The sequence below is a fragment of the Mesoplodon bidens genome (assembly GCF_964165515.1).
Source record: "Mesoplodon bidens genome assembly, chromosome: 2".
Classification (NCBI taxonomy): Eukaryota; Metazoa; Chordata; class Mammalia; order Artiodactyla; family Ziphiidae; genus Mesoplodon; species Mesoplodon bidens.
Genome location: NC_138177.1, coordinates 170,959,656 through 170,982,489, shown reverse-complemented (window position 1 = coordinate 170,982,489; position 22,834 = coordinate 170,959,656). Strand labels below are relative to the sequence as shown.

The 22,834-nt window shown below is 39.3% G+C and overlaps 1 protein-coding gene across 17 annotated transcripts in view; it reads right to left on the bottom strand.

The window, feature by feature from the left end:
* Window positions 1–8,176: 8,176 nt before the first annotated feature.
* EIF4G3 (eukaryotic translation initiation factor 4 gamma 3) overlaps window positions 8,177–22,834 on the bottom strand; it is a 374,779-nt gene continuing 360,121 nt past the window's right edge. For all 17 annotated transcript variants that reach the window (XM_081224467.1, XM_081224470.1, XM_081224463.1 and 14 more), the window contains 3 exons: window positions 14,846–14,927; window positions 10,671–10,817; window positions 8,177–9,193 (listed from right to left, as the gene is read on the bottom strand). In XM_081224467.1, coding sequence (XP_081080593.1) covers window positions 9,012–9,193; window positions 10,671–10,817; window positions 14,846–14,927 — 411 coding nt within the window. In that variant the 3' untranslated portion in view covers window positions 8,177–9,011. The remainder of the gene's footprint in view (window positions 9,194–10,670; window positions 10,818–14,845; window positions 14,928–22,834) is intronic.

Sequence of the window (22,834 nt, the reverse complement as noted above, 5' to 3'; positions counted from 1 at the left end):
TTCAAAGGAACAAAAACATTTGGGAATGTTATTATAGGTGTCTTTCAGTGGGAACTAGAACCTAGAATTAAGGTCCCTAAGGTACTTAGTCCTGCCATCTCTAGGGAAAGCAACAGGATTTGCTTTCAAGCCTGGCTCATGTCAGGTTCTGGGAATTGTATGTGTTGAACCATCTTTTACCCCTTTTAAACACCAGAGGCAAGACAACCGCATTTTAGACATAATAAAGACACTCATTTATCAGATTTACTAAAAATCAAAATATATCCAGTTTTGACAGTGTAATAGGAAGTAAATTTGCCAACAGTACTACTCTTCTCTCTCCACTCCTACTTTGTGTCTTAAAAGGCAAATCTTATTTGCGGGAAGATGCCTGAAGGGGAACCAAGCCTGTGATGGTGGCCAGAGATAAGTGAGAGTCAGATCAATGACACCTAGGGTGGTGACTGTCAGGGTTTACTGATGGGGAGGTTGAGAGTTAGTGGGAGGCAGGACGTTCAGGTTTTAAACCAGGAAAATCCCAGCAAAATGAGTTGGTCACCATAACACATCTTTCCTTCGTGGTTATGGGGAAGTTTGAGAAAGTTTCTTTAAGCTTAAAGGGGAAGGTATTTTTCCCAATAAAACCCAGTAATTTAAAGGAAAACATGAATCAAAATCTATGACTGAAAAGAAGACAGATTTTTAAAGTCAGAATTATGAAAATGGATCCATTTGTTTTAAAAAACACAAACCTGAAGTTCCAAAATGAATGGTGATGGAAGGACTTCCCTGGCGGTCCAGTGGTTAAGACTCCATGCTCCGCTGCAGGGGGTATGGGTTCGAAGGTAGTGTAGTTTAATTTTGTATGTGGCTGAATATGACTAAGGTTGTAGAATGGGATAGAAAAAGAACATTGGACACAGGGAGGACATGCCCCAGGTATTCTAGGCAGGATGCTAGGGGCTTTATCTGATCTCCTTTAATTAATCCTCACAACAACCTTATGGGGTGGATGGTGTTTATAGATAACTTTAATCTTAGATATAAACTTAACTGTTCATTCTAAAGAGCCAGAAGTTATTCCCATCCACTAACTGTGTGGCTAAATTTTGGGACTGGAAATGATTAAAAGTATGGCCATTCCTCTTACTGAGTGACAACTTATTAAAAAAAAAACAAAACATAAAAAACCCAACTAAGGTTGGTCTCTAGCTAATTCTACTAAATTGAGAGAATACGGCAACTTTCAAAAAGTTCTTTCACCCATTTGCCCAGAGAAGGTTTGTCTGGATTAATCTGTCACAGGACATGTTTAAATTCTACTTCTGCACATGAAATGGACTCTCCCCATACCTGCCACTCTTTCTTCATTTTGCAAATACACCCTGCATCCCCCCTACCACAGAGCCTTTGCACTCATGATCCCTTCTACTTGAGCCCACCCCCTTAACTATTTAATTCTTTAGATTTCTCAGTTTAAAATTCTCTTCCTGAGGGAAGCATCCCCTAACCCCCCCAGTTTACACAGGGCACCCATTATATGCTCTCACAGCACTGTATTTTCAAAACATGTGCCATTTGTAATGCCACATTTGTGTGTCCAACCAACACCTTGCAGTTTAAACATATTTCTAAAATATCAGAGGACTTCCCTGGTGGTCCAGTGGTTAAGACTTCGCATTTCCACTGCAGGGGACGTGGGTTTGATCCCTGGTCTGGGAAGTTCCGAATGCCATGAGGTGTGGCCCAAAAAAACAAAACAAAACAAAAAAACAATGAAGATATGAAAAAGGGTTGTAACATGACTGAAACTTTTAAAAAAAAATCTGAAAATATAAATTGTTCCCAAAACTGTTTGGTAAATCAGGTTATTTTCACCATTCCACAGTGGTCTCAACCCTGGCTCATATTAGTATCACCTAGGCGACTTAAAAAAAAAATGATGCCAAGGTTTCATCCTCAGAGAGTCTGAAATAACTGGTCTGGGGTGGAGTCCCAGGATTTGTGTTTTTGAAAACTGCCAGGTGATTCTAACACACAACAATGCTGAGCCCCGTTATTCTATGTTCTAGGAAGCAATTAAGATAGGACAACCATTAGAGCTTTGGCAAAGATAGTTTCCTAGGACTTCAGGTCAGAAGACATATTTTGATTAACAAGAGGTAAATATTTCAGAAGAGTCAGAAAGGAAATCACCGGTAGAACAAGTTCAACTGCTGGATGGTCATTTGTTTAGAAAATTTCAGAAAATCTTGATATTCTTACTTCTTCGAAAAGTTTAATATCCTATTTCACCAAGACTTAATTCACTGTTAAGCTTGGCAAACAGTACTTAAAGTGATTCTGGATGTGCTCATATGGTTGGCATGAGTGAACCCTTTTTAGAGAGGACAGTGGGGGCCCATACAAGTGAGAGTGAACAAGTTAGCAGTAAACAGTAGCATTAGCATCAGAACACAAGTCTCCTAACTCTAGTCAAGATCTCTTTTCCACTACAGCATACAACTTCTTCCTATATGAACTCTTGCTATCCACTCAGGTAACATGTTTTTTACTCAGCTGGTTCCTTAGATGGCCTAATTTGTTTAACTCTTTCATGTTTCCTGAATAAATCTAAGACTTTACATTTACCTCAAAGTACTATTTTAGTTGCATCTCATCAAGTTTTGATATGCAGTACAATGGTTTCCATTGTCAGTTAACTTCTGGTTATTTAGCAATTTCCATTATTATTATTTAATTGAGTTAGTCTCTCAGGCAAGATTTTAACACTGTACTGTATGGTACTTTAGTAGATTGTCTGAATATTGCTAGCTAAGGGAAAGTTAAAACAAATTATCATAACAGGGAAAGAGAGGGAATAGTTCAAATCCTTTTTTCTTGTTATGTAGGGTGAGCAAAACCATAATTGTAATGTCTATAGGGTGAAGTCTTTTGGGTACCAGAGTTATCATATAAAAAATGAAGCAGTATTTGTAAAAAGTCAGTGTTCCTGTGAAACTGGCAAGATCTCACATTCAGTAAAAAAAAAAAAAAAAAGAGTTTACAGTGCTGGCAGAACTAGAAGCAGAGAAACCCCAGTAGTAATGAGCTCACCCAGTGCCCAGATCTAGGTTTCTAAATACTATTCTCCTAAAAGAAACCAAGGCTCCTTGAAGAAATGACTGACTCTATGACTAGGGCAGGAAAAATGCAAAAATCCAAGATACTCCAGTGGCATTTTGTACTGTCACAAAGTAAGTGCTCTAAAAACAAACAGATGAAGAAATGTCAAAGAGACACATGAATTAACTTGAAAGGCTCCCAAGGCCAAAGCTGGAACAATCTGGGTGACAAAATAATGTGGTATTGGATTATAACTCAAAGTGTAAGATAAATATACATGAATCTGTACTGATATATATGTATATATATATAATATAGTTATATGCGTGTGTGTGCGTATTTACACATGACTGAATAAAGAAACAAAGAGAAGAGACAAATCTTTCTTGCAGGAGAATTCGAAATAATAAGCAGGTATCTCCAACTCCAGGAAGGAAGTGGAGCTTAATTCTCTCCTATTCCACCCTCCCTCGCCCAATGTGGGCTAGACTTAGTGATTAGCTTCCAAATAGACCAGAGTAAGAAAAGGGGAAAAGAAAAACAACTTTAGAGTGGAGACCTGACAAACACCACCTTAACCATGTAGTCAAGGTTAAACATCACCAATGACGTCATGGGGGCATCACATACCCCCTGATATAAGGAGGGCACTTCACTTAAAAGGTATTTTTACCTCAAACTCTAATTATGAGAAAAACACCCGACAAACCCAATTGAGGTTTGTCGAAGTACCTGACCAGTGCTGTCAAGGTCATGACAAACAAGGAAAGATTAAAAATCTGTCAAAGGCCAGAGGACACTAAGAATACATGATGACTAAACGCAATGTGGTATCCTGGATTGCATCCAGGACTACAAAAAGGACAGAAGGGACAGTAGTGATAAAGTCTGGAGTTAACAGCAATGCACCAATGCTGGTTTCTTAGTTTTGATAAATGTCCTCTGGCAGTGTAAGACATTAATAGGGAATTGGGTGAAGTGTATATGGAACTATCTCTACTAAATTTGAAACTTCCCCATAGAGTAAAATTATTTCAAAATAAAACATATTTTATTTATTTATTTATTTATTTTGTGGTACGCGGGCCTCTCACCGTTGTGGCCTCTCCCGTTGCAGGGCACAGGCTCCAGACGCGCAGGCTCAGCGGCCATGGCTCATGGGCCCAGCCGCTCTGCGGCACGTGGGATCTTCCCGGACCGGGTCATGAACCCGTGTCCCCTGCATCGGCAGGCGGACTGTCAACCACTGTGCCACCAGGGAAGCCCAATAAAACATATTTTTAAAGTTTGGCACATGGGTCTCTGTAGCTTTTTTTCTTTGATATGTTAAGTCATTTCATGATTTGGTAATACAAAATGATGTCTTCCCTTTTTTTGTTGGGGGGGATGGTTGGTAGTCCCGACATTAACAGATAATCATTTTTCCCTCTGAGGGATACATGTGATCTTTGAAGCTAGTGAGCGTATAGTGTATCTCTCCCTAAACTACTGGAGGATGTGGAGACTTAGAGCTCAAGTTTATTGAATAGGAAAAGTAATCTTCTGTAAGACTAATAAACTGGGACTAACGAGTAGTAGGGGCTGTTTCAAGGCATTTTTATTCCTTAATGAGTAATTTTACTTTCATGACAAGTAAGCAGCCTCAACAGTCCCTATGTCCAAATGTGCCTCAATGGAGAGGACAAATAAAACCTCAGACTCCAAGTCAAGCTACATCTTAACTTTTCCAGGGTACACTGTAGTAGCCTCTAATTCATGCAGGAATTTCAACCCCATGGAAAAGTTATTCAAGTAGCAATAAATGAGAGGTCAAAAATGACCAGACCCTAGTTGCCAGTGCTAGGACGTCAGATATCCCAGGTCATATACATCAAGTTCACAGAGTGACAAAAGGAAATTCTCAGGAACTTGTTCAGAATTAGCTGATGGTTGTAAACATATTTCCAAGTTATACCTAAAGAAGTAACAGAGAACAAAAAGTCAAAAACAGGGGAATATCAGGGTCTTAAACATTGCTGTTAGGTCCCTGATGTTGCAAACACCTGTGAGGTTTTGATCATTTGCTAAATGTTGGACTGGAGGTCAAAACAAAAAGCAATGCAATGTATGATTTCATCTAAATGAATCTACAGAAACAAAAAATAGAGTAAGTGGCTCTCAGAGGCTGAGGAGAGTAGAGAATGAGGAGAGACTACTAAAGGATATGTGCTTCTTTATGGCATGATGAAAATGCTCTGACATTAGATAGTGGTGATGGTTGCACAACTGTGAATATAGTAAATTTTGGGTGAATTTTATAGTATGTGAAATGTATCTCAATAAGAAAAAAAGCAACACAAAAATAAAGGAATGCACAATGTTCTTCTCTCCAAAATGGGGAATGTAGGAGTGCATAAGGGCCAATGGAATGGTCAAAACTGAAAAGCTGGATCCCTACATTTTTTTTTTTTTTTTAAAGTAATAAAACTTAAGGGAGTTCTGGTAGTCTAGTGGTTAGGATTCAGCACTTTCGCTGCTGTGGCTTGGGTTCAGTCCCTGGTCTGGAACTGGGATCCTGCAACACAGAATTACATCCAATAGCCCAAGACTATTTTTTCTAGCTTAGAATCCTTTTGACTGGATCAAGTTCACAGAGTGACAAAAGGAAATTCTCCTTGAATGGAGCCATTTGTAACAAAAAGATGTCAAAAACCCCAGAATGATAACTTGTTTGAAGAGTGGTCCTAGACCAGATAAAACTGTCTTTGGGTTAATTGTTGTAAATAATCTAGATTGTATTTTGAAATATATTAAAAAAGACAAAACCCAAATCAAAGGCCTGCCAGCATAACAAGCGGTGGACGGGTCCTAGTGGGATGGTATGCTGATGTAGCAATGTAAACTGCCAGCTTTCTGTTTGTCTTTTTTCCATGAAAAATGTGACCTCCATGGGAGTAAAGATTGTTTTGTTCACTGTTTTATTCCCTGCACTTAGAACGTAGTAAATATTTGTTGAATGAACCAAGTGCATGAGGCAGCCATGAACAGGCTTGCTGGTCTTTGTAAGAATCTAAAATGGGTCTATTTTGAAAATTGGCATCATGTTCTTTTTCTAGAAAGGGAAAAACTCTCATTTAAACTTATTGAGTAGCTATAAGTTAGCTGGTTTGAATACAGGCATAAAGCACCTTAATCAGTGAACTAAACCTTAATTAATGAACCTCTTCCCAAAGTTCAAATGGGTGAAAGAGCTTTTGTGACAGCTTGAAGGAGTTGCAGCCACGTCAGTGCTGGCCATGTCACCTATTACTTTAAACCCAAAACAACCAAACCTTGCTTTCCAGTAAGAAAACTGTGAGGGAAATCCAAAAGGGAGGGGATATATGTGTATGTATGGCTGATCCATTTTGCTGTGCAGTAGAAGCTAACACAACAGTGTTTTGCATTTCAGCTGGTGTAAGCGTGGATCAATATCCCACTTTGCTCATATTTTGCCATTAGGTAATCTTGCTAATCCCATCTAACGTTCTGTGCATAAAGCAGCAAGTTATCCATAAATTACTTTGTAGTCTCCTCATCACACTTCACACTTATAGGTTGAGATTTCCAACACTATTTCTGTTACTGTACTATAGACATTTATAGCTGAAGCTTTTTTCAACCCTTGAATTATTTCCCCCCCAATATTATTCTCTTTCCTCCAGTCCTTACACTTGTCCACATCTAAAATACCCATGAATAGGCCATCACTACTACCTGAAGTTCCATCCTGGCTAGACCCCTGCAAACGACAGCCACGGATTTCCAAGAGGCAGTCACCACCTTAGTTCTCCATCCCCACCCACCACCCTTCACCCCTGTGAGTGCTGCCGACACCTAAAGCTGCATCAGTCAGGAGATTCCTGGATCAGAACCCTCTGCACTTTTGATTCTGGCAGCTGTTAAAAACTCAATATAACACAGAATCAAGTTGCTTCTCCCAACTGAGGGTTCCCAGGCAGAGCCTGCAGCCAGACCCTGAAACTTTTCAGGCCGCATCTCTGATGACAGCTGCTGTCATACGCCTGTCACAAGACTTTCAGGGTTTTGTTCTTCGAGAACAGCTTTCCACCCCTGTGCAGTGGGCTCAGTGTGCTCATGTAGTGGGATCCTGTATTGTGTTCAACTACATTCTGAAGAACTTTTGATTGCTATGGACAGTTTTGTTCTTGGGCACCACAAGTCTTGCCAAGTCTCTTAATGTGAATATTTCTTCAGAGGTGGAAGCTAGAAGAACTCTTTGGTTATCCAGATACAAAATACAAGACTGCTTATTTGGGAGCAGCATGGCTTTCTTCATAATACATTTTGTAGGGTGATGGCCTACAAACAATTGAAATGGAAAGCCACCTGTAGAGACTACAACTTCATCAAAGAAGAAAAAAAACAAAGCACAGCACAGCACTCCAATATCTGTCGGAGAAACAGAGGCCCAAACCACAGTTTGTTTTATACTCACCAGAATGGCTTGAGTGAAGCTGAAGTTGGGAAAAATGTGATTTTCACACATGGTATTGGCTTGGTTTTAGACCCCACACCCACTTTTTAAAAAGTGTAATTTAGCTTTGGTTTCTTTCATTTTTTAGAAGACATCTTTGCGTTTCTTAAGCACTGGCAGCAATGATGATTTTAAAAATCAGTGGTAGTGGTAGTATCAAATTGAATTAGTGCCCCTAATCCAAATACATAGAGTGGAACACGTGGTTATTTAAAATATTGCTGTTAGGTTTGTTCCTACCACAAATGCATTTCTAGTTGGTGTTGGAAAGAAGCGTCCCCTGGACTTCAGAGAAGCTCTCCCACCCAAGCACAAGCATCCTCCTTTACCCACAAAGTAGCCTGCCTTTTCCAACTGTGGACACACAGACAGGCAGGCAGGCAGGCAGACAGACAGACACACACACACACACACTCTCTCTCTCTCTCTCTCTCTCTCTCTCTCACTCTCTCCCCTACTTCAGAAGTGATTTTGATTAGACAGCGAGAAGCCAGACAGCACCTCCCAGAGATGGGCGCACATGCAGCAGCTGTCAAAAGGAGAAGTCACTTTACTTTCTTTTAAACTTGCAACGTTTGTCTTTATTTTGTTCTTTATATTTTGAAAGTGAAAAGAAATAGTATTGAGTCAATTTCTTTTTGTTTTTTTAAATATTTGTTCTATGTATTTACAAGCCTTAAAGTTGCTCTAAAGATTTCAAAAGTATTAAGAGTACTTTTCCCAGGGTAGCACTTTTTTTTAAAACAATTCTTGGAGTTCTCTGGTCCACAGCATTTCCTTCTGTTCCAAGGTTATGTATGTTTTGATTACTATTTTGATCTTTTTATTTTCTGAAGCAAGCTGAGAGGCAGGCAGAAAGATTTGATGCCAAAAATAATAATAATAATCTTTCTTACCTTGTTCACCCCAAACCTTCTTAAATCTGGACTAAATACTATGCTTTAAAACAAACGTGAGGTGCATCTGAAGGGGAGGGAAATTTATTTCTCTGCTTTTCTATTATACAAGTTGTTTACAGAAACTGCAAATTAAAAAATTACACTGGCATTTGCAGTCCTTAAAATAAATTAAAAGTTCTCAACTTTTTTTTTTTTTTTGCTAAACAGATGTTTTTTTTTTTAAAGTATGAGTCCTCGTTTAAAAAGAAAAGATTAAAACAGAAAACACTTTCTATAAATAATACATGTATTTTGGCTTTAGTGCTCCCGCCCTCAGGTTTGAAGTTTACTTTTTTCCAGTACCTTTTTCCTCCATGATCACCTTTCTTTCTCTTTCCCCTCTCCCACTCGTGCACACGTGGGGGTTTCTGCGAGAATTGGCCTTGCTGCACTGTGATTGGCGAAGCCGTGACACTGTTTATGAAAATACTTAAATTGTTTCTTTTGCTTCATTTTGTGTGTTGGAAGCTCTAGTTATCCTCAGACTCCTCTTCTGCTTCCCGCAGCCATGTGAAGAATGCTGTGACAGATGTCAGGGCCACACCCTTCCCACTCTGCTCTGCGGGGTCCTTGCTGCTTTCCCATCTGTAGAAGGCATCCTCAGAGATCACCTCCTCGTCATACAGGCAATCAAAAAACATCCGTAGCAAATCTGCAAGGAGGTGAAAATAAACCATCAGTTCTGGGGGCACGGTAGCTGTGAGAAGACCGTATTTCCAAGCAGTGAATGGATGCACATGAACTCCCCAGGATAAGAGCATCCGTGACACTTCATCACACTCCCTCTTGATAGCATAAGAGCAAAACCATTTGTCTGAAGAATGGGAAAAGATTTAAGCAGTCTAAACTATTTCCTATTCCTATTATTTTGTTCAATTTGAACTATTTTCTGATATTGCTGAGTTGTTTGATATCAGGTAGTTCTCACCCTAAACACTTAAAAATTAAATATAAGAATACTTTATTTTTACTCTCTTCTTTATACATTTTGTTTGAAATTTTACAATAAAAATATATTATTTTTACAAATTTTGGGAGAAAAAGGCAGAATGTACTTCCCCCCCCAATGTTATTTTCAAAATGAAAAGAGTAATAATTCATATGAAAAAAAGGGTAAAAACGATCTCATCTGGATTTTATCCAGTGAAATGATAGTCGTGGTTTATTGTTTTCAATGTCCAGATGATCTGGGCAATTTTAATCCTCTGTTTTGCTCTCACAGTGGAAACTTAGCTTATATTATTGTTCAAAAAAGAGAGATTTAAAGATAGAATGTCTCTTCAGTTACACCCTGAGGATTGTTTCAATCTTTTCCTTTATTTCCCAGAGGGATTTAATAGCACTAGCCAAGAAGGAAAACTCTGAAAATGCTACAGCCTAAGGAAATGCCAAAGAACGACTTCAGTGCTATCTCTAAAATAGCCAAGTATTTACTATCCACTTTCACAAGTTTCAACTGAATTTTCAAGATTTAATACAATTCAGTTAATTTACCAGCATCACTAAGACTCTGGTATTCAGGTTACCTTATTTGTCTGGTTAGCCAGAATTAATCATAACTATTAACTGAAAATTAGTCTAAACTGCCTTAATGTCTTTGTTGGGTATCTGAGGATTCTGAAGAGTATCATCCTCTTTCATTATTAAGACCTGTGTCTAAGAAGGTGAAAAACTGTACTGCACATATGCTAATGTCAAGATGCCCTAGACCTGCCTTGTCCAATAGGGTAGCCACTAACCACATGTGGCTATTTACATTTAAATTAAATGAAATTTATTTCCTCAGTCACAGTAGCCACATTTAAGTGCTCAACTGATATGTGTGGCTCATGGTTACCATACTGCATGACAGAGATACATTTCCATCATTGCAGAAAGTCTATTAGACAGACCTGCCCTAGGACGAGGATTAAATCTCTCATATAAACTAGTGTTCTTGTTATCATTTTCTCATAAAAGTCAAACACTTAAAAACGTTCAGGTCTATTAAAGTTATTGGTTATCTGAGTTTTTGTAATTAGTGATTCTTCTATTATCCACTGTTCAAGCCCATCCAACCATCTCTCATGTCTTGGCCTGGATAAATCTCACCCTCTGGCTGGGTTAATTGTAGCAAGAGGTGAACTTACTGGCAGGTTGATCAAGTTTTACTACTGATGCTTGCAGTGCATAAAGTGCTTGCAGTTCCTTCTCCGTATCTGAGTCGAGGTACTTGATTAAGATCGGCACTCTCTGCTTGATAACAGCAGTGTCTACTCGGAAGGTAGAACAGTCGGCTGGAGGTGATAGAAGAACTGAGCATTAACACACAGAGCCACTTTCAATTTTCTGAGTCGATAAGACACACATGACTCTGCAAGGAAAGAGGAAGCAAGGGGGTCCAAGGCAAAGATTTTGAAACCCAAAATTTTCTGAAATTCTTAATGGGATATTCTCCCTGAAACAAACAAACAAAAATATAGTGGGGGGGGGATATATTTAGAGTGCTGGGTTCCCTCAAGAGCAGCACACTCAGTTCTTTATCTTTAATCGTAATGAAACAGGGACAGTGGTTTCATGACATTTCAAACTACAAAAGGAATTAGAAAGGAAATTAAAGTGATAGTTCATATAAAATCTTTTCACAAGGGTAAAAGAATTAGAACCATTGTATTATTACTATCAGGATGAGGACTAACTGTGACAGTGGCAAACAACACATTTAATCTGAGCCTTCTGAGGGAAAGGCACAGTTAAAAAAAAGGGCTAAGAAAAGCATGCTCAGGGCCTAGAAGCATGCGTGGTTTTTTGTTTTTGTTTTTTAGCTTTATTGATCTTTGCTATTGTTTTCTTTGTTTCTATTTCATTTACTTCTGCTCTGATCTTTATGATTTCTTTCCTTCTACTAACTTTGGGTTTTATTTGTTCTTCTTTCTCTAGTTCCTTTAGGTGTAAGGTTAAATGGTTTATTTGAGATTTTTCTTGTTTCTTGAGGTAGGATTGTATTGCTAAAAACTTCCCTCTTAAAACTGCTTTTGTTGTAACCCATAGGTTTTGGATCGTCGTGTTTTCGTTGTCATTTGTCTCTAGGTATTTTTTGATTTCCTCTTTGACTTCTTCAATGATCTTTGGTTATTTAGTAACGTATTGTTTTACTTCCATGTGTTTGTGTTTTTTACGTTTTTTTCCCTGTAATTGACTTCTAATCTCATAGCATTGTGGTCGGAAAAGTTGCTTGATATGATTTCAATTTTCTTAAATTTATCGAGGTTTGATTTGTGACCCAAGATGTGATCTATCCTGGAGAATGTACCGTGTGCAGTTGAGACGAAAGTGTAATCTGCTGTTTTCGGATGGAATCTCCTATAAATATCAATTAAATCTATCTGGTCTACTGTGTCATTTAAAGCTTGTGTTTCCTTACTAATTTTCTGTCTGGATGATCTGTCCATTGGTTTAGGTGAGGTGTTAAAGTCCCCCGCTATTATTGCGTTACTGTCGATTTCCTCTTTTACAGCTGTAAGCAGCTGCCTTATGTATTGAGCCCTTGAACATCATGTAGTGTCCTTGTCTCTTATAACATTCTTTATTTTAAAGTCTATTTTATCTGATATGAGTATTGCTACTCCAGCTTTCTTTTGATTTCCATTTGCATGGAATATCTTTTTCGATCCCCTCACTTTCAGTCTGTATGTGTCCCTAGGTCTGAAGTGGGTCTCTTGTAGACAGCATATAGATGGGTCTTGTTTTTGTATCCATTCAGCAAACCTGTGTCTTTTGGTTGGAGCATTTAATCTATTCACATTTAAGGTAATTATGGATATGTATGTTCCTATTACCATCTTCTTAATTGTTTCGGGTTTGTTTTTGTAGGTCCTTTTCTTCTCTTGTGTTTCCCACTTAGAGAAGTTCCTTTAGCATTTGTTGTAGAGCTGGTTTGGTGGTGCTGAATTCTCTCAGCTTTTGCTTGTCTGTAAAGTTTTTGATTTCTCCATCGAATCTGAATGAGATCCTTGCTGGGTAGAGTAATCTTGGTTGTCAGTTCTTCCCTTTCATCACTTTAAATATATTGTGTCACTCCCTTCTGGCTTGTGGTGTTTCTGCTGTGGAATCAGGTGTTAACCTTATGGGAGTTCCCTTGTATGTTGTCGTTTTTCCCTTGTTGCTTTCAATAATTTTTGTTTGTCTTTAATTTTTGTCAATTTGATTACTATGTGTTTCGGTGTGTTTCTCCTTGGGTTTCTCCTGCCTGGGACTCTCTGCGCTTCCTGGACTTGGGTGGCTATTTCCTTTCCCATGTTAGGGAAGTTTTCGATTATAATCTCTTCAGATATTTTCTCGGGTCCTTTCTCTCTCTCTTCTCCTTCTGGGACCCCTATAATGCGAATGTTGTTGTGTTTAATGCTATCCCAGAGATCTCTTAGGCTGTCTTCATTTCTTTTCATTCTTTTTTCTTTATTCTGTTCCGTGGCAGTGAATTCCCTCATTCTGTCTTCCAGGTCTCTTATCCGTTCTTCTGCCTCAGTTATTGTGCTATTGATTCCTTCTAGTGTATTTTTCATTTCAGTTATTGTATTGTTCATCTCTGTTTGTTTGTTCTTTAATTATTCTAGGTGTTTGTTCTTTAATTCTTCTAGGTCTTTGTTAAACATTTCTTGCATCTTCTCAATCTTTGCCTCCATTCTTTTTCTGAGGTTCTGGGTCATCTTCTCTATCAATATTTTGAATTCTTTTTCTGGAAGGTTGCCTATCTCCACTTCATTTAGTTGTTTTTCTGGGTTTTATCTTGTTCCTTCATCCAGTACATAGTCCTCTGCCTTTTCATTTTGTCTATCTTTCTGTGAATGTGGTTTTTGTTCCACAGGCTGCAGAACTGTAGTTCTTCTTGCTTCTGCTGTCTGCCCTCTAGTGGATGAGATTATCTAAGAGGCTTGTGCAAGCTTAAGCATGCAGTTTTATTTCTTCTGTAAGTTAGCACTGGGACAGAATCTTGTTTTTTATTTTTTCTTTTTTTTTTTTGCGGTACGCGGGCCTCTCACTGTTGTGGCCTCTCCCGTTGTGGAGCACAGGCTCCGGATGTGCAGGCTCAGCAGCCATGGCTCACGGGCCCAGCCACTCCGCGGCATGTGGGATCTTCCCGGACCAGGGCACGAACCCGTGTCCCCTGCATCAACAGGCAGACTCTCAACCACTGCGCCACTAGGGAAGCCCCACAATCTTGTTTTTAAAAGCACCTTCTATACTTTACAACTCTGATATTAAAACACCAAAGTCTTATGGTTGTATAGATGCTGAAAATTACTTTAAAAATTTTAATGAAGACTTTCCACTTAGCCTGTTATTTTCCTTGGTAAAGAACTAACATTGGAAAAACATTCATCTGAAAAAACATTCATCTGAGAGAAAATCTTAAACTCTGAAGCTATCTCTATAATGATAAAGACAGACCTGAAATTCTGAACAACTTTTTTTTTTTTTTTTTTTTGCTGTACGCGGGCCTCTCACTGTTGTGGCCTCCCCCATTGCGGACGCACAGGCCCAGCGGCCATGGCTCACGGGCCCAGCCTCTCCGCGGCATGTGGGATCTTCCCAGACCGGGGCACGAACCCGTATCCCCTGCATCGTCAGGCGGACTCTCAACCACTGCGCCACCAGGGAAGCCCTGAACAACTTTTGAGCTGACAGATTTCTTTTTTTTTTCTACTTCAGTGATAGAAATGTGGATTTCTGTCTGAGACTAAGTGGATGATCTCATGAAGTACTGGTAAAAACTATATGCAGCTTGGAACATTTAGGTTTTCTACCAATTTGAATCCTATCCACCTATGTCTTATCATATAAAGTCAACATAAAGCAGGAGAAATAATTGGTATTTTCTTTCCTCATATATGTATTTACATATAATGGCTTTTCTGTTGAGATTAGCCCTTCATTGATATTAAATAAGAATATTCAAACTGTTCTTTAAAACTCTTCAATGGAAGACAGGAGGCTTTGAATGTTGGAGGTGAAAAGTCAAGGAAAAGTCACATGTAGCAGAGTATAAAACAACCCAAGGATCATGCACCAACTTCCGTTGAACTGAGGAACACAAGGCACGCAGCAACTGTTCGCATCTGGGCTCTCTGCAGGCAGAGCAGCTATTCACCCCCCTGCCCGAGACAGCCAGGCATTACAGAGAGACATGGTATCCATTTGGCACAGAAACTGAGCTTTACAGGGCAAGTTTGGAGGGCAATATAAACTCTGACCCACATCATCTCATCAGCAGTTGACATACAGGGGATTTCAGGTGTTAAGAGCTGCCTTCAGAAATATTACTTACCTATAATAGCTGCTTTACAAACAGCTGTCATTAAAGCTCTAAGGAATGTAGGTGAACTCATCTGGCTTTCATCTAGGTTAGCCTGAAATCAAAAGTAAATAGAATAGTTAAAGGTACCCTTGCACACCAGAGAAATTATTTTCCCCTAAACCTGGCTTTGTCTGGCTCTAAGGGCAGATGGGATCATGTTCAACTTTCTTGTAAAAATTAGTCTCCTAATTCACCAGAAAATACTGGGGCTATCGCCAGTTCTGTCCGAAAATGCTCTCAGTAGCAGTATTTCATTTTCAGAGAGCTTACTATCCCCTATCCTTTGCTCATTCAGTTAAACAGTGCTGTGTACTATATACGTTTAGAAACATAACCATTTAAAAGCATTTTCCCTTCTCAATAAATAAACCATACTAAGATGATCTATCCAAATCTATAAAGTTGAAAGAACAACTACACCACAACCACACAGTATTTTAAAGCCTACTTTGCTCAGTAGTGTGCAACTATGTTTTGATGTACTAACACTGCTTTCTCCTCTTAATTTTAATGTGACTTGGAGGTTAATTTCAAGCATTACCTCAAACAAACCCTTCAGGTGGTGGTGAGAAAACTATTACTCTTTTCTAAGGATGGCAAAAAAATGTATTTAGAGATAAGGTAAATAGAGTAAATGGGCCCCCAATTTATTTTTTAGTTTCTCTTAAGATCTTATCTTTTTGCTATAAAACACCATACTAGTATGGACACCAAGGGGAGAAAGCGGGGGGTGGTGGGGTGGTGGGATGAATTGGGAGATTGGGATTGATATATATGCACTGATGTGTATAAAACAGACAACTAACAAGAACCTGCTGTATAAAAATAAAATAAATTAAAATTCAAAGAAAAAAACCCACTATACTAAACCAGATGACTAGCAAAAGGAAAAGACAAACAAAAGCAGCCATTTTCTAGGCAGGTATTTCAAATATTTTCCAGAGTTTATGCTCCTTATGCCTGTGAACAGAATTAATGTTTATCTCAGCTTCTTTTAATAGCAGAGCATAGTATTTTCTACTGAAAGAGTCAGGCTTAAAATGACTAGCTAGGAAAAAATTAAAGATGTCATTTTAAACGTAAGTGTTAGAAAGCTAAGAACTTGAAAGATATTCAGAGATCAGTTTAACGTTTATGAATTTTAGAACTGACACAGACTAACCAGCAGCTCTCTCTTTGTTGAATATCTAACCTCGCACATCACCTGGGAGGAACTGGTGGCTTCCTGAGAGCAGAATTAAGACTGGTTAACAAGTCAGATGGCTGGCTCTGTGGGACACTGGCAGAGCTGAACACAGAGGGCCGTGATACCTTTTGCTACTGATCTTTTCCCACAGGACAGAAACATGTGGTGGCACTGCTGACAGCTAAGGCTGAGGAAAGGGTGGGGCAAGAACTATGCATAAAAGATTTCATGATGATTTATGTGTTATAGCCAGTTGCTGGTATACCTCTTTAAAAAATATACAGGCTGAAGCCAAAGCTGGTCTAGCCCCAGAAATTACTTCTGCAAAGTCTGAACAATTATTTTTGAAGAATAAATGAGAGAATAAAAACACACCATTACTTTTTGGCCCAACAATATTTTATAAACACGTTGTAGAGCTATTTCAATTGAATATCATTTGAAATCCCCAAGGATTAGACTTCAAGCGGAGTCTGAGAAAAATAAACAAATTAGCTAAATGTGATTAGATAATAAATAACACTTCCAAACCATCTAACTGTTTCTTCTGTTTTAAAGAAACAAATTGCATATTTCTTCTACCAAATAAAGCCACATACTGTAATTCTAACATTCAAGAATAGAAAAGACACGAAGAAAAGTATAAGAACACTAAAGATAAAGCAAAGATGTTAACAAAAAAGCACAGAACAATAAGGAAGATGGGTCCTCTAATTGGAACTGATAAGCGAAATCAGATTATTATATAGTACCAGTATCAGACACAGAGCAACAAACACCTTATATGTATTGTCAGCTCAGTGACCATTATGTTTTTGTCTTCTTGCTCCTTTTTTAAAAGTCACCTTTATTAGGTATAATTTACATTCAGTAAAATTTACCCTTCATCTTCTATTTAAGGAGAATAATTGTTGGTCTGGACTAGGCAGAATAAATACTAATATTTAAAAAATGAAGCCCAACATGGACAAAGAGGTAAAAACAGCATCATTTTGCAATACATGAGAAATAGAAGAAGTAAAAGACCAAAATGCTGAAATCTATGAAAAATCAAGGAGAAAGAGAATGATGTGAAGTATGCAAACACTGACCTGACTTTTAAAACATAAAAGAAGGTGTCTGATGTCAATAATATACCGGAAAGCCTGAGGCTGATTCTATGCTAAAATCTATAACAAACTATCATATGAATGGTTTAAAAGTCTTACAGCGGAAAGAGATGATTATGTTAAGAGGAATAAATACATATATGAAAAACAAGTCACGCTAAACTAACCTTCTTTCCTTTTCTGATACGATCAGTATATGGTAGCTCAGATGGATACAGCCTTCACTTTTCTAGACTTTAGCAAGACATTTGACAAATTATCTAATAAGAGATATCCCCTTATGGACAAGATGAAAAGGTAAACTAGACAGTAGAATGATGTGAAATAATAAGCAAGTTAATAGCTGAAATGTCCACAGGGGTGGGGTGAGATTTGGTCCTAAAAAGTATGCTGCTTTATCCTTAGTCCTACCCCATTCACACATTTTACCCATAACTCGAATGAGGACAAAGTTGACATATTAATGAAATGCAAGGAGGATACAAAGTGAAAAAGATGGCAAGCAAAATTTATGACCAAGTCAGAATTTAAAATGTCCTGACAAGACTGAAAAAAAACCTGTCTAATTTAAGAAGATAAATGTAAACAGAATTAAATTATTAAGGGACTTCCCTGGTGGCACACTGGATAGGCCTCCGCGCTCCCAATGGAGGGGGCCAGGGTTCGATCCCTGGTCAGGGAACTAGATCATACACACATGCTGCAACTAAGAGTCTGCATGTCTGCAGGCCACAACTAAGGAGCCGGCGAACTGCAAATAAGGAGTCTGCCTGCCTGCTGCAACTAAGACCCAGGGCAACCAAATAAATAAATTAAATAAATAAGTATTTTAAAAAAAGAAATAAAATTTTAAAACACCATTTTGGTTCAAAACCAAATGCATGAGTTTGGGATGGGAGAGGTGACTAACCTGTAGAATATAAAAGAATGGGTACTACAAGACTGAAAGAGCAAGGAGACCTTCAAGATGGCAGAGGGTTAAGACGTGGAGATCACCTTCCTCCCCACAAATACATCAGAAATACATCTACATGTGGAACAGCTCCTACAGGACACCTACTGAATGCTGGCAGAAGACCTCAGACTTCCCAAAAGGCAAGAAGCTCCCCAGGTACCTGGGTAGGGCAAAAGAAAAAAGAAAAAACAGAGACAAAAGAATAGGGACAGGACCTGCTCCTCTAGGAGGGAGCTGTGAAGGGGGAAAAGTTTCCACACAGTAGGAAGTCCCTTCACTGGTGGAGATGGGGTGAGGGGGGTGAGGCAGGGGGAAGCTTCGGAGCCACAGAGGAGAGCGCAGCAACAGGGGTGCAGAGGGCAAAGCGGAGAGATTCCTGCAGAGGATCGGTGCCGACCAGCTCTCACCATCCCGAGAGGTTTGTCTGCTCACGCACCGGCTGAGACGGGTCGGGGCTGGGAGCTGAGGCTCGGGCTCTGGAGGTGAGATCCCAGGGAGAGGACTGGGGTTGGCTGCGTGAACACAGCCTGAAGGAGGCTAGTGTGCCACAGCTAGCCGGGAGGGAGTCCGGGAAAGAGTCTGGACCTGCCTGAGAGGCAAGAGACCATTGTTTCAGGGTGCGCGAGGAGAGGGGATTCAGAGCACCACCTAAACGAGCTCCAGAGATGGGTGCGAGCCGCGGCTATCAGCGGAGACCCCAGAGATGGGCATGAGATGCTAAGGCTGCTGTTGCAGCCACCAAGAAGCCTGTGTACAAGCACAGGTTACTATCCACACCTCCCCTCCCGGAGACTGTGCACCCCGCCACTAGTCCTGTGATCCAGGGAAAACTTCCCCGGGAGAACACACTGTGTGCCACAGGCTGTTGCAACGGCACACCAGCCTCTACCAGCCTCTACCGCCACAGGCTCTCCCCGCATTCCGTACCCCTCCCTCCTGCCCGACCTGAGTGAGCCAGAGCCCACTAATCAGCTGCTACTTTAACCTCATCCTGTCTGAGTGAAGAACGGACTCCCTCAGGAGACCTACACACAGAGGCGGGGCCAGATCCAAGGCTGAAACCCAGGAGCTGTGCGAACAAATGAGAGAAAGGGAAATCTCTCCCAGCAGCCTCAGGAGCAGTGGATTAAATCTCCACAATCAACTTGATGTACCAGCATCTGTGGAATACCTGAACAGACAACGAATCAACCCAAAATTGAAGCAGTGGACTTCAGGAGCAACTGTAGACTTGGGGTTTGCTTTCTGCATCTAATTTGTTCCTGGTTTTATGTTTATCTTAGTTTACTATTTAGAGTTTATTATCATTGGTAGGTTTATTTACTGATTTGGTTGCTCTCTTCCTCCTTTTATATATATATATATATAGATAGATAGATAGATTTTTTTCCTTTTTCTCTTTTTGTGAGTGCATATGTGTACGCTTCTTTGTGTGATTTTGTCTGTATAGCTTTGCTTTTACCATCTGTCCGAGGGTTCTGTCTGTCTGTTTTTATTCTTTTTTTTAGTATAGGTTTTTTTTTTTTTTTTTTTTTTTTTTTTTTGCGGTATGCGGGCCTCTCACTGTTGTGGCCTCTCCCGTTGTGGAGCACAGGCTCCGGACGCGCAGGCTCAGCGGCCATGGCACACGGGTCCAGCTGCTCCGCGGCATGTGGGATCTTCCCGGACCAGGGCACGAACCCGTGTCCCCTGCATCGGCAGGCGGACTCTCAACCACTGCGCCACCAGGGAAGCCCTAGTATAGTTTTTAGCACTTGTTATCATTGGTGGATTTGTTTTTTGGTTTGGTTGCTCTCTTCTTTCTTTTCATTTTTTATTACTTTTTAATTTTTAATAATTATTTTTTATTTTATTAACTTTATTTTATTTATTTATTTATTTATTTATTTCCCGTTTCTTCTGAGCCGTGTGGCTGACAGGGTCTTGGTGCTCCGGCCACGTGTCAGGCCTGTGCCTCTGAGGCGGGAGAGCCAAGTTCAGGATACTGGTCCACCACAGACCTCCCGGCTCCACATATCAAATGGCGAAAGCTCTCCCACAAATCTCCATTCCAACGCTGAGACCCAGGTTCCACTGAATGATCAGCAAGCTACAGTGCTGGACACCCTATGCCAAACAACTAGCAAGACAGGAACACAACCCCACCCATTAGCAGATAGGCTGCCTAAAATCATAATAAGGTCACAAACACCCCAAAACACACCACCGGACGTGGTCCTGCCCACCAGAAAGACAAGATCCAGCCTCATCCACCAGAACACAGGCATTAGTCCTCTCCACCAGGAAGCCTACACAACCCACTGAACCAACCTTAGCCACTGGGGACAGACATCAAAAACAGTAGGAACCACAAACCTGCAGCCTGAGAAAAGGAGACCCCAAACACAGTAAGTTAAGCAAAACGAGAAGACAGAGAAACAACCAGCAGATGAAGGAGCAAGGTAAAAACCCACCAGACTAAACAAATAAAGAGGAAATAGGAAGTCTACCTGAAAAAGAATTCAGAGCAATAATAGTAAAGATGATCCAAAATCTTGGAAATAGAATGGAGAAAATACAAGAAACGTTTAACAAGGACCTAGAAGAACTAAAGAGCATAAAGCAATGATGAACAACACAGTAAATAAAATTAAAAATTCTCTAGAAGGAATCAATAGCAGAATAACTGAGGCAGAAAAACAGATAAGTGACCTGGAAGATAAAATAGTGGAAATAACTACCGCAGAGCACAATAAAGAAAAAAGAATGAAAATAATTGACCTCTGGGACAATATTAAACACACCAACATTCGAATTATAGGGGTCCCAGAAGAAGAAGAGAAAAAGAAAGGGACTGAGAAAATATTTGAAGAGATTATAGTTGAAAACTTCCCTAATATGGGAAAGGAAAGAGTCAATCAAGTCCAGGAAGCGCAGAGTCACATACAGGATAAATCCAAGGAGAAACATGCCAAGACACACACATTAATCAAACTATCAAAAATTAAATACAAAGAAAAAATATTAAAAGCAGCAAGAGAAAAACAACGAATAACATAAAAGGGAATCCCCATAAGGTTAACAGCTGATCTTTCAGCAGAAACTCTACAAGTCAAAGGGAGTGGCAGGACATATTTAAAGTGATGAAAGGGAAGAACATACAACCAAGATTACTCTACCCAGCAAGGATCTCATTCAGACCTGATAGAGAAATTAAAACCTTTACAGACAAGCAAAAGCTAAGAGAATTCAGCATCACCAAACCAGCTCCACAACAAATGCTAAAGGAACTTCTCTAGGCAGGAAACACAAGAGAAGGAAAAGACCTACAATAACAAACCCAAAACAATTAAGAAAATGGTAATAGGAACATACATATCGATAATTACCTTAAATGTAAATGGATTAAATGCTCCAACCAAAAGACATAGACTGGCTGAACAGATACAAAAACAACACCCATATATATGCTGTCTACAAGAGACCCACTTCAGACCCAGGGACACATACAGACTGAAAGTGAGGGGATGGAAAAAGATATTCCATGCAAATAGAAATCAAAAGAAAGCTGGAGTAGCAATTCTCATATCAGACAAAATAGACTTTAAAACAAAGACTATTACAAGAGACAAAGAAGGACACTAAATAATGAACAAGGGATCAATCCAAGAAGAAGATAAAACAAACGTAAATATTTATGCACCCAACTTAGGAGCACCTCAATACATAAGGCAAATGCTAACAACTATAAAAGGGGAAATCGACAGTAAGACAATCATAGTAGGGGACTTTAACACCCCACTTTCACCCACGGACAGATCATCCAAAATGAAAATAAATAAGGAAACACAAGCTTTAAATGATACATTAAACAAGATGGACTTAATTGATATTTATAGGACATTCCATCCAAAACCAACAGAATACACTTCCTTCTCAAGTGCTCATGGAATGTTCTCCAAGATAGATCATATCTTGGGTCACCAATCAAGCCTTGGTAAATTTAGGAAAACTGAAATTGTATCAAGTACCTTTTCCAGCCACAACGGTATGAGACTAGATATCAACTGCAGGAAAAAAAAATCTGTAAAAAATACAAACACACGGAGGCTAAACAATACACTACTTAATAACCAAGAGATCACTGAAGAAATCAAAGGGGAAATCAAAAAATACCTAGAAACAAATGACAATGAAAACACGACAACCCCAAATCTACGGGATGCAGCAAAAGCAGTTCTAAGTGGGAAGATAATAGCAATAAAATCTTACCTCAAGAAACATCTCAGATAAACAACCTAACCTTATACCTAAAGCAATCAAAGAAAGAAGAACAAAAAAACCCCAAAGTTAGCAGAAGGAAAGAAATCATAAAGATCAAAGCAGAAATAAATGAAAAAGAAATGAAGGAAACAATAGCAAAGATCAATAAAACTAAAAGCTGGTTCTTTGAGAAGATAAACAAAATTGATAAAACATTAGCCAGACTCATCAACAAAAAAAGGGAGAAGACTCTAATCAATACAATTAGAAATGAAAAAGGAGAAGTAACAACTGACACTATAGAAATACAAAGGATCATGAGAGATTACTACAATCAACTATATGCCAATAAAATGGACAACCTGGAAGAAATGGACAAATTCTTAGAAAAGCACAACCTTCAGAGACTGCACCAGAAGAAATAGAAAATATAAACAGACCAATCACAAGCACTGAAATTGAGACTG